The following is an 11,045-nucleotide window of genomic DNA, read 5'->3' as shown; positions in this document are numbered from 1 at the left end:
TAAGCAAGCATATTTCCGTTTACGAGAGTTCTTAGTCCCGGTGGCTTCTATTGCAATAACTTTTCTTTGTCGCGGCATCGTTGCTATTTTATAATATCAAGCAGCTCAAAACGTCCAATTTTAATATGACCTAGTTTACTGATATACGAAGCTCGTAAATAAAGCAAGCTATGACACATTAAAAAAAAAAAACACACACAAGAATGAGTTATAATCTATATCTTGATAACACAGGTTAAGAGCTTTCTATGCTAATGAAGATGAAAAAAAGAAACCACATATACAGTAATAAACTACGAATACTAAATGACAAACTAATAAAATTGTAAATAAACAGCGAACCTGTATGAAGTGCGAGTGGTTGAGCTGGCCATAATCTTTATTTGTTGATTCTTCTTAAAGATGGCAAATTTATTTCTATATAGGAAAATTGAAATAAATCTATAGAGCAAAGGAACAACAACCTGTTTTAGCGAGGTAATATACTAATATACCAGTTAGTAAGCTCGTAAAATAATTTATAACCATAATCCGTAGACTGGAAAGAGTCTAAATTAACAATTTGCTTATTTATTCCAACTTCATCTCTTTTTTGATGATAGATATTTCAAGCAATACGTCCTATAGCTGCTATTTATTCAGTGGTCTAAAAAACATACATAAATTTTATGTGTGTTTCGAACGCAACGAAAATTTTTAGGCGATTGAAAGTGTGTGTATAAGAAGCATTGATCTCGCAGAGGCTGTCTCTAAACCAATATTTGTGGAAGCATAGTCATTTTCTCAAACAAATCGAAGACGAATTTTCTAGAGCAACAACAATTAGCCTAAAACCCTTTCAAAAGCATGACAAAATCCGAAATTAAACTTGAACACCTCATTCTAACTAACTTCGATATGTCAATATGATAATAAAATTTATTTTCAGTTTTACTTTCTTAATATTCTTTAACTTTATTGGTTTGAGTTTATTAATAATTTTCGTACCTCTCTTTTTTTTTTCAATTTTTTATTCAACTCATCTCCAATTTATGTAAAAGTTCATACTAACTCAATAAATCATATATAATTATATTTATTTTATAAGCATCATATCCTAATAAAATAATACATATTATTTTTTTAAAAAATTTAATGCATGTAGCATTAGTATATATTAACAAAATATGTACACGCGTTGTATGTTTTATTATTATTTTTAATTTGATCAAAAATAATACGAAACAATTAACACGAAATTATTTTCAATTTAGAATAGTTTTTCGATTTAAAATGAAAGCTTTGTATATTTTTTTTTCTATGTAAAATATAAAGTGACTTGAGGAGATTTTTTATAGTATAAAAAAGATAATTATGAAATTAATATATAATTATTTTAAAGATTTCATATTTAATAATATAGTATAAATAAATAGGCATGTAAGGTATTGCTTATCCATCCCCTTAAATCCAATCCAATGGTGTCAATTAGTGGGTTTATTTTGGACGGCCGAGATTAATAACAATCGGGTCAACGACCGGGTCGGTCTGCTATCGGCTCCTTTCGATACTCCCCTCTACTAGGGTACTAGCCAGTAGCCCATACAACCCATTTGCATTTTGCACTGTGTGTTAAATTTACTAGGGTTTAGCCTGCATACCAACGCCGGATTTCCCCAGTTTGCTTACCTCTGTTGCGCTGCAGGTACAATGGATTTCCATTCTTTTTATATTGCACAATGTAATGTAATCAAGGACTAGATCTGGCGTACGTTTGATCTCCTGATAGTTTTGCTGCCCCTCTGTGTCGAATCATTGTTTTGTACTTGGGGGTTGAATTTGAAAGACTGGGGCTTTGAAATTCTTGAAAGTAAATTTGTCATACACTTGCGAGAGATTGTTTTTTTAGGAGTACGTAGGTGGCCCTGCCAATTGGTAGTGTTTGATTGTTTTTTTCTCGCATGAAAGTGTAAGCAAGAGTTTGGATTTCTCTGTTCAGCAATAACATTTGAATTGATGTACTGTTATAGTATTTTAAAAATTGGGGTTGTTCTATCTAGGTTAGTTTCAATCATGTTGTCTGTGGTGACTCGTGAGTCTTACTATACTAGTTTGCTATGCTACTGATGCTCTTGAAATAACTTTATCTCCTGATATTGGATCTTAATGCTGTACCTTTGAGTTTGTTGTATGCTTTAAAAACCTGATATAGTATTCTACGGGAAACCCATTTTTTTTGGGTCGCCACATTATTTTTTTGTATGGACTAATATGTTCCTTCCTTCTCTCACTAATTCTTTTATTGCGAAGAAAATTTAGTTTGAAACATGTCAGATGATGTTGAGTATCGATGCTTCATTGGTGGCCTATCGTGGTCAACATCTGATCGAGTTCTAAAAGAAGCATTTGAGAAGTTTGGTCATCTTCGTGAGGCGAAGGTAACAAGCTGTATTATGGCTTTATGGTAATTTTTTAGAAGTTATCTATATTTTTGGGTTGTTGATATTCTTGAACATTGTGTTTTGCTAGCTTTTGTTCACATGACAACATATAACTTTGATGATGTAGAAGATTAGCCATATCGGACAATCTTACTGTTCATTGGAAATTCAATATATATTTTTGTCAAAGATGACTGGTTACTCAAAGTTGTATTACAAAGATACTGGTGGAGATTTTGTTGCCTTGCACATTGTTCCGAAGATACTGTATGCATTTGGATAAATAATCTGCTTTCTCTTGGCCCCTCCAGCCTAGTCTCGTTTCTTGTAGGAGAGTCAAAGTGTATGATAAGCATCTATTGTGCCTTTTAATTGCTGTCTCGGGTAGAATGGACATTGTAAAATTTATATGTTTCGTGGATACTATTTTCTGCCTCCTTTCAATGACAAATCATTATTTTATCCAAAAAGGCCAAGTAAGTTTCTCATCGTGAAATTTTTCTTCCTTTCTATAGGTGGTTATTGACAGGGTCTCTGGTCGCTCTCGTGGTTTTGGATTTGTCACTTTTGATGATAAGAAAGCCATGGAAGAGGCCATTGATGCTATGCATGGGTTTGACTTGGATGGCCGAAACATAACTGTTGAGAAAGCTCAGCCAAACCAGGGTTCAGGCAGAGACTATGATAATGATCGCTCGCATGATCGAGATCGTGGGCGTGATCATGATCGCGACCGTGAGTATGGGAGCGGGAAGGGAGGTGGTGGTGGTGGTGACTGCTTTAAGTGCGGAAAGCTGGGGCACTTTGCTAGGGAGTGTCCTAGTGATGGTGGTAGTAGAGGTGGTAGGTATGGGGGCAGGGAAGATCGATACGGCGGAGGCGGTGGTCGCTATGGTCCTGATCGTGGTGGAGATAGATATGGTAGTCGTAACCGGGATAATGGTGGCCGTGGAGGAGGTGACCGATATAGTCGAGACCGTTCTGGGCCCTATGATCGCCGAGGTGGCAGCGGTTTCTGATATGGGTAATTTTACTTGTAATATTGTGACAATAAACACAATTTGAATTTTTGTATTATAAATTTTAGAACTCTTCCAAGTTGCAATACTTACGTGCTTATTTCATGATTGTCACAGATGAAAACCTTGAGATCCGATGTCTACTGCTGCGGTTGTCTTGAAGATTCTTCTTACGTGGAGTTTTCCCTTGGCATGTTGGTGAAATAGAAAAGGATCTTGAAAGTGTGAATCTGGCAGTAATTCTACTATTTTGTGTCCCTAAATGTTCTCTAGTTTTGTACCTTGAGGTCCTTGGCTTGCGTGATGTTCAAATTCAAATCCGATATTTGTCCATTGAATGCTATTATTGGTTCTGGTTGTCTGCTTTCTTGCTTTCACTGCCGTTAAGTGCTGCTGGATTAATGTGATTTGTTGCTATCGCAACTGTATATCGCAGTCTTTATGGAGTTGTGTTCAAGGGATTGTGATCCAAATTTGGAAAGGCCGCTTGTAAAACGTGACCCTATCATCGAAAGTGTGCTCTTGAAACAAAACATAGAAGCTTCCTAAAAGCAATATCCCATTCTTCTCTTCTAAATCTCAGATTATTTACGGTTTAATGGGAGATAACCGGGTAATTTATATGCTATTTTTTTTCATGTTCTGGTCTCTTCCAGCTCTTAGTCATAGTGCATTATTAATGCTTTTAAACTTTTGGCAGGCCCCGAGGTTCTTAAATGGCCTTTTTGGAAAGTTGATGATTGGCTTGCTTTTGCTAATTGGGTAGATTTAACCATAAAAAAACTTGAAAAGCTTTTTGGATTGCAATAGTCACTCTTTTATCTTCTTCAAAGTGGTTGAAGGAAGAGTTGCATTCATCTTAGAATATGGGGAGTTTCTATTGATAATCTTCCATGGGTTCAGTCTTTGGGAGAAGGTTATGGTCCTGTTTTTGTCTATCCTGATCTTGATGGCTGAGATCTCGATCGTGTTTGTTGGAGTACCGTATCCTCGTCAGCTTGTGGTTCTTAGCATGAATCTTACAGATCTTCAAGTTTGTTGGAGACTTCTCCTAAGGTTGTGTCATGAAGTGACCTGCATTGAGAAATAAAACAAATCTTGGGCTTATCTGAGTTTTCTGCTCGATCTACCAGTCTTTTTGTGCGGAAGACGGTGAGAATTGTGGAATTTTTTGTTTCCCAAGTGTGACTGCTGTCACAAATATGCATTTCAGATTTGGTGTTTAAATGGCTTCTCTGTTCCATGCATTTGACCGAATGATGTGTTTCACTATGCACCATCCGTTCAAATACTTCGAATAAGATATCCAGCACAATATTAGAATAAGTTTGCGACGAGATGGTTTTTCATTTCTACCTTTTTCCGGAGGTTGTAGAACTAGATGAATATTCGTCAAACACGTTTAGCTACCAATGGCTTCTTTCTATTTAGTCAAATGTGTGCATGCATAGTACATCCACTAGTTTATATTTTCTTCTGCGCTGCATGCTCATGATTTTGAAGGTTCAGGAAGTTCATTTGTTGTGATAGAGATCAGGTTCTTAAAGGCGGTCTTTTTCCGCCCCTTAGATTAAACCCACCTTCCCGGAACTTCTGTTAACTTGAAATATCTTCAACGGTATGCATAAAAATCTTGGGTCGTTGCCTGCTTTTCACCTTGTATTTCTGTCTTGGTATTTGTTAAATTATCTGCTTTCCTCCGTGCATGTACCCGTTATAAATATGTACTGATTTTTACTATTTTTTTTTTATCTTGTGTTCTTGGTGCCTCAACATTGTTAACAATCTCGAGTCTTGATTGCGATCATGGTACTATTTTTGTTACGGTTTTTATATTCAATCTTCTCTGATATTGTAACTCATACATCGTGCAGACGTCATACGCGTGGTTGGGGTGATTACCCTCGATAATTTATTAATATTTGATAATTCAATATACAATTCAATTTGAAATGAAATTATTGGGTTTAGAGTTTTATTTTTAAACTAATTATATAATTTTTAGGGTACACTTATAATTAATAATATATTCTTCAATCTAAATTCTAAATGATCTGTGTTATATATTGTGCGATTTATTGTTTCTCCTGGTATAATTTATTATACGAGTGCGAAATTTAATAAACATAATATTAGTTAGTATTTTACACATCTTATATAAACCTAGTGCGAAAATTTGAATATTAATAACATGATGTGTGGTAGTATTATATTTTTTTGTTTGTTTTTGACAGTGGGACTTGTGACCATTTTTAGAAAGTAAAAGAGTGGTTGTCCTGAAATAAATCCATGCCTCGGATACATTGTCGGAGCTCTGGCATAAAAATTCTCCGAGTATAAGAACCCGCTACCCACAAGCGAGCAAACCAATTTGTCCTTCTCTTTTCCTGCCGTCCATCGATCTTTCTCTCTCGAAACAAACAATTTTAAATCTTTTCACCGCAGAGAGAAGGATTGTCCGATAATGGGTGCCTGCGCCAGTAGATCAAAGGTTTTGAAGGGCGAGGCCATCGACCCCCCTGAACCCGAACCGCAGGAGGAGCAAACGGTTGTCGCCACCGAGGCACCGGAGGGGAAGGAAGAAAATGTACGTTATATACACTTTTGAGTTCAAATTAAACAAATCAGATTTTAACGACAGGACAAAGTTACTTGTACATATTCATGCATCATTAATAATTGTTGGCATGCAGAGTGAAACAGTCAAGGAGGAGGCGACCTCCCCACCCGAAGCAGTGGATAAGGAGGAATCGAAGGCTGAGCCGGAGGAGAAGAAGACCGCCGACGTTACACCACCTCCAGTTGAGGCTGAGCCAGAGGACAAGAAAGCTGAAGAACAAAAATGATCCAATTAACATGCAGCTGATCTCATGTAGTGCCAGAGATTTGTCTCTTAATTTTTTTTCCCATTTTGTTCTTCATAATCTATTGTTGATGAATGTTTAATTTGACATTCTTCAACCAAACTAAATCCATCGTACTTAGTCATTTTATATATACATATATCTCTATTTTTTTGAATGAAATATGATATTTTTTTAAAGAAATTGGGTTTATGATACCAACATCAAACTCTAATTATTCAAATAACTAAAATACATGATTAAAAGCAGCAAATTAGGTATATAATCTAATTGATCGTGCGCAAATGTATAATTGGAAACATGTAAAATATAATTAATCTATAATGTAAATTGATTTTAAAAAATTATCCAACAACTATCGTTTATAGATTTATAAACGAGTAATCTCTTGTGAGACGATCTCACGAATCTTTATCTGTGAGACTTCGTGAGACGGGTCAACTCTACCGATATTCATAATAAAAAGTAATATTCTTAGCATAAAAATTAATACTTTTTCATGGATGACCAAATAAGAAATCTGTCTCACAAAATACGAACCGTGAGAATATCTCACACAAATTTTTACTTTTATAAACATACCTCAGCTTGTATGCATTTTACCACGTTGACCTGGTTAAAAAAAAAGTTTGTTCGATAAAATTATTAAAAAAATAAAAAATTTAAAACTTAAAATGATTTTTTTTTTTCACATAGCATTCATTAAAATTATTTCACGCACGGAAATTTAAAAGTTTAACCCGAATAATTAAATGTATTTAAATTTCAATGCTTTAAGTTTGCTCCACGCACCTCCGTCAGCTTCGCTGCCTCTCATTTTCCGGTTAGGCACTCTGAATTAGAGCCACTTTTCCATTTTCAAATTTCGATTCGATCTGGTGAATGCAAGTTTTTTCACTTGCTGACGGCCTTATGATTATCAAATTGTGTCAGTGTATGCCTAAACTCTGAGGATCTGATGATTATTTTTTTTGCAGGTTGCTTTGTTTTAGATTTTACGTTCCTACACTATGTGAGTATTACCCTTGATTTTCATTTACTTGATAAATTCACTGTTTTTCGGTCCATTTTATTTAGAAAATCTGTTCTATCTTGTTGCTGATTGGATGGTAATTGGCACAAAAAATTTTCGCAGTCTTTTTCTGTTCTCTCATTCTAAGAATGGGGTGTGAAAATTTTGATGTTTTTTTATATTCATCCGGTATTGTTCGTCCTCATGGGTGGATCCTTCTTAAATGATTTTTTTTTCAATTTTGTTGTGAGATATTGGTATCCATCCAAAGGCCAATCCTTTCCCGTTACTTTAAGCTCCATGATATCTCTGTGTTTAACGGGGTTGCTTCCATATGCAATTTTTTAGTGATATATAACATAGATGGGGTTTCCCACCTAAAAGGTCATTCTTTAGGGTTTGAGCTTTTCTCTTTTTCTTATGGGCCCATCTTTTGGTCCTATTGTTGAGGTTGACATAATGAAAGAACTGATCTAGAAAATGGCTACCTTCGGTTAATGTTGGTAACATGGTCTGAATTCACATTACAGAGGTAATTTAGGTGCATATGTTGAATGCTGATAGATAAGGGAAAGCTATCTAAAGTGGGCATCTGTGAACCTTGGCTTCTCAATGGGTGGATAATATCGCCAATCCAATGCCGGCTATATGAAAAATCATGAATTGACTTATAACGTTTGCGAGGTTCTCCGCCTAGAAAGCTAATCAAAAGTTTGGCTCTCATCGGACTTCCCTATTACGTGTTGGCAAAGATCCTAATTTGGTTTACTTTTTCTTCTTTATTCGTCTGTGTGAAAGTTTTCCATACTTAACAGTCATTAGAGTTGCACTGGCTTTTGAACTTAATGTGCTCAAGATCATCAATTATCCTTTATATTATTAACAGTATCAAACAATTCATCAATGTATGCTTTGGGCTATGCAATTAAATATCACAGGGCAGGGCCATCGTGTCTGTCTGTTTGAGCTAGTTCCTATAGGCTCTTACCCGTTTTTTGCCTTTCGTCATTTAGGGCAAATGATGAACCTGTAGATCCAAAGAGGGAACTTGAAGACCGGTGCAAGGCACCATGTGCTAGGCCACTAAAAGAATATCAGGTGATTTCCGTTATCAGTTAACGAGCTTTACTGTTTCCAAGTGACGCCATTTATTTTCTGCTGCTTTATATTTTTCCTTCCATCTACTTTAATAACGTTGAATGAGTTATTTCATGCATCTTAACTCAGAATTAGATATTTGATTGGATACTTTAATTGAACTTTTCCAAGTGGAATAGATTATTTGTCTGAGCTGGCATGTGATTTATTCCCACAGTTAGAAAATTCTTAACATGCTATGCATGGTTTCATTTTTAGAATTTCAAAGGTAGGTTCTGGAAAAATTAGGTTATTTTTGTTAGTGTTTTTGAGTGCTTTGGGAAAATCGTATGAGAAAATATGTTTTGAGAAATGTATTGGAGAATGTGATATATATTATATTTCATGAAATATATATTTTTTACTGTAAATGTCATTTCTTGGGTATTTTAATGGTATATGACATATTTGAAAGTTTTATAATAAAGTGTATTGAGTTAAAATATAGTATAATAATAGAATATTTGTTTGAAATGGTAAAATGCGGAATTGAAAATAATGATAACGTTGGGAGATTCGAAATGAGTTTTTAGAAGAAAAAATTTGAAATGGGATAGTGTTGTTGTTCAAGGTTTTTAATGATGAGAATTGATTTTAAGAAAATGAAAACAAGCAAAGCTATGTCTTTGGAATTTGAATTCCAACATATAAAATATTGAAATGTACTGTGAATTTATGCTGGGAATCATGGGATAAAGTTGGGATTGTTATGGATTTGATGCCAGTATCTTTACTTCCACTTTTCGTTTGTGAAATCTATACAATTCATTCTCTTTGATTTGAGTTTTAGTGGTTTTGGAAGAGTCGACAACGTTGATACAAAATATTATTCATGTGAATTGAAGGAGCGGGTAATGACAGAGAGGAATAAGCACAAGTGTCACTGATTTTAAACGCATTTAAAATACTTACTTTTACTAACTGGGTGTCAGCTAAATGACTCTTTCTTACAGGCATGTGCTAAAAGAATTCAAGGTGATGAATCAGGGCACAAGCACTGTACTGGACAGTACTTTGATTATTGGCGCTGTGTCGATAATTGCGTAAGCCCCATCATCCAACTGACGCTCTGTTTAACCTTTCCCATTTTTTTTTTGGAGAAAATAAATCAACTTCATTCTGATCGACTTTTTGAATTTTTTAACATAACAGGCTGCAACCAAGCTATTTTGGCATCTTAAATAACAGCTCAAGACCTTCAGTGGCCATTGGTACGCTGCAACCAAGCTATTTTCTCATCTTAAATAACAGTATAAGACTTCATTGCTTAGTGCTATTGTAGTATCAGATTAAACTCGTTTGTTTTTTGAAACAAAGAAATTCAGTCGTTTAATGTCTTCTAGCTGCATGGGATCGAATTTGTCATTATCATCGTCACACTAGCCTTAGTCCCAGGCTCCCAGCTAATTGGAGATGACTCGGTTCAATCAATAAAACCATAAAATCTTGTTGATTTGGATATCCGATGCTTTCGTGAGTTGTCGATTACTTTTCGTGCATATTTGCTATTCTTTTTCGTGTATGAACCTTTTATGACATTTTGTGCAGCCTGAAAAATTTTCAATGTGATCTGTAGTATATAAATTACCCATCGGCGTAGATAACATGCGTTGGGGATTTATTATTAGTTTTGTTCTCAGCAAGATTTTACCAATTGTTGCAATATAATAACTTAACATACTGTTTTTTTTTTTTAAAAAGGAAAAAACATGAACATATTGGCTGAATGTAAATTACTAAAATTTGGAAATAGATTTTGTATCTCAGTCACGCTATCTTTGACGTAGTAGTGACCACGTTGGTAGTCAAACAATCCCGTGCATGCTTACGTCTATGATCAAAATTACAAAAAAAATATTATTAAAATTCGAGAAACGTAGGCTATTATGTCTGATTTCAGAAAATCGAGCGAGTAGAAAGAGAAAGACGTGAAGACAGAAGCCTAGGCAATGGAACGAAGTCACAGGCATCGAGAGAAGAGAGAAGGAATTTCATGCTAATTTTCAACTTAAATAAAATACTTTCATATTTCACAATCACTTTTTTTTATAAGAATAATATAATACCTTCAATAAAACACGCCATTGTGTTCTTTAAAATGTATTTTTGCAAACTATATTGAAAAAAAAATGATAATACATCTCATTAGTTTTCCGACATTACAACACAGTCAAATATCTTTATATTAAATCACTTGCAGGTATTGAATTAGCATGAGAATCTTTCTCCTCTTAACATTTGCGACCTCTTCCCACCACCATCTCTACCACGACTATTGTCACTCTGTGATGGTGTCCGTGGGATGACTATCATCTCCATTCGCCTGCTTTGATCTTCCCCTACCATGCGCCGAATGTCATGCATTCTTCGGTATCTTCCCTTTTTCCAACAAGACAAGACAATCCCCCCAAGCAACATATCCTGTCCTGTGACATATTAGAATGAATATTAAGCTTATCTTGGTTCTCTGATGCCTCAGACTTCTTTCCACGGCCATTGCTATCATGATTATTGCCATCCATGATGGTCTCCATAGGGACGACTTTCTCCAGTCGCCTGCCTTGATTTTCCTCTAGCACCGTCATTGACGTCT

General features: G+C 35.1%; 2 protein-coding genes across 3 annotated transcripts; both read left to right on the top strand.

Annotated features, from left to right (window-relative positions):
- The first annotated feature begins 1,534 nt into the window (after positions 1-1,534).
- On the top strand, positions 1,535-3,798 carry LOC140959507 (glycine-rich RNA-binding protein RZ1A-like). 2 transcript variants are annotated; one of them, XM_073417376.1, is made up of 4 exons: positions 1,535-1,684; positions 2,299-2,417; positions 2,936-3,444; positions 3,557-3,798. In XM_073417376.1, the coding sequence occupies exons 2-3, from the start codon at positions 2,307-2,309 to the stop codon at positions 3,437-3,439; spliced, it is 615 nt and encodes a 204-aa protein (XP_073273477.1). In that variant the 5' UTR covers positions 1,535-1,684; positions 2,299-2,306; the 3' UTR covers positions 3,440-3,444; positions 3,557-3,798. The 2 variants fall into 2 exon arrangements, with proteins under 2 accessions (XP_073273477.1, XP_073273476.1); XM_073417375.1 differs by having other exon boundaries at positions 1,536-1,684; positions 2,290-2,417.
- A 3,250-nt stretch (positions 3,799-7,048) lies between these two features.
- LOC140958563 (cytochrome b-c1 complex subunit 6-1, mitochondrial-like) lies at positions 7,049-9,940 on the top strand. Its single transcript, XM_073416051.1, has 4 exons — positions 7,049-7,126; positions 8,329-8,413; positions 9,406-9,495; positions 9,605-9,940. Exons 1-4 carry the CDS (start codon positions 7,056-7,058, stop codon positions 9,635-9,637), a joined length of 279 nt encoding a protein of 92 aa, XP_073272152.1. The 5' UTR covers positions 7,049-7,055; the 3' UTR covers positions 9,638-9,940.
- Positions 9,941-11,045: the final 1,105 nt, after the last annotated feature.

This window comes from Primulina huaijiensis, chromosome 15 (genome assembly GCF_012295235.1).
Source record: "Primulina huaijiensis isolate GDHJ02 chromosome 15, ASM1229523v2, whole genome shotgun sequence".
NCBI lineage: Eukaryota > Viridiplantae > Streptophyta > Magnoliopsida > Lamiales > Gesneriaceae > Primulina > Primulina huaijiensis.
This window is presented reverse-complemented; position numbering and strand designations above follow the sequence as displayed.

Coding starts and splice junctions, on each gene's coding strand:
- LOC140959507 (XM_073417376.1), top strand. CDS start 2,307: ATGTCAGATGATGTTGAGTATCGATGCTTCATTGGTGGCCTATCGTGG. Junction 2,418..2,935: donor GTCATCTTCGTGAGGCGAAG/GTAACAAGCTGT, acceptor TCCTTTCTATAG/GTGGTTATTGACAGGGTCTC.
- LOC140958563 (XM_073416051.1), top strand. CDS start 7,056: ATGTATTTAAATTTCAATGCTTTAAGTTTGCTCCACGCACCTCCGTCA. Junction 7,127..8,328: donor TCGCTGCCTCTCATTTTCCG/GTTAGGCACTCT, acceptor TTCGTCATTTAG/GGCAAATGATGAACCTGTAG. Junction 8,414..9,405: donor GGCCACTAAAAGAATATCAG/GTGATTTCCGTT, acceptor TCTTTCTTACAG/GCATGTGCTAAAAGAATTCA.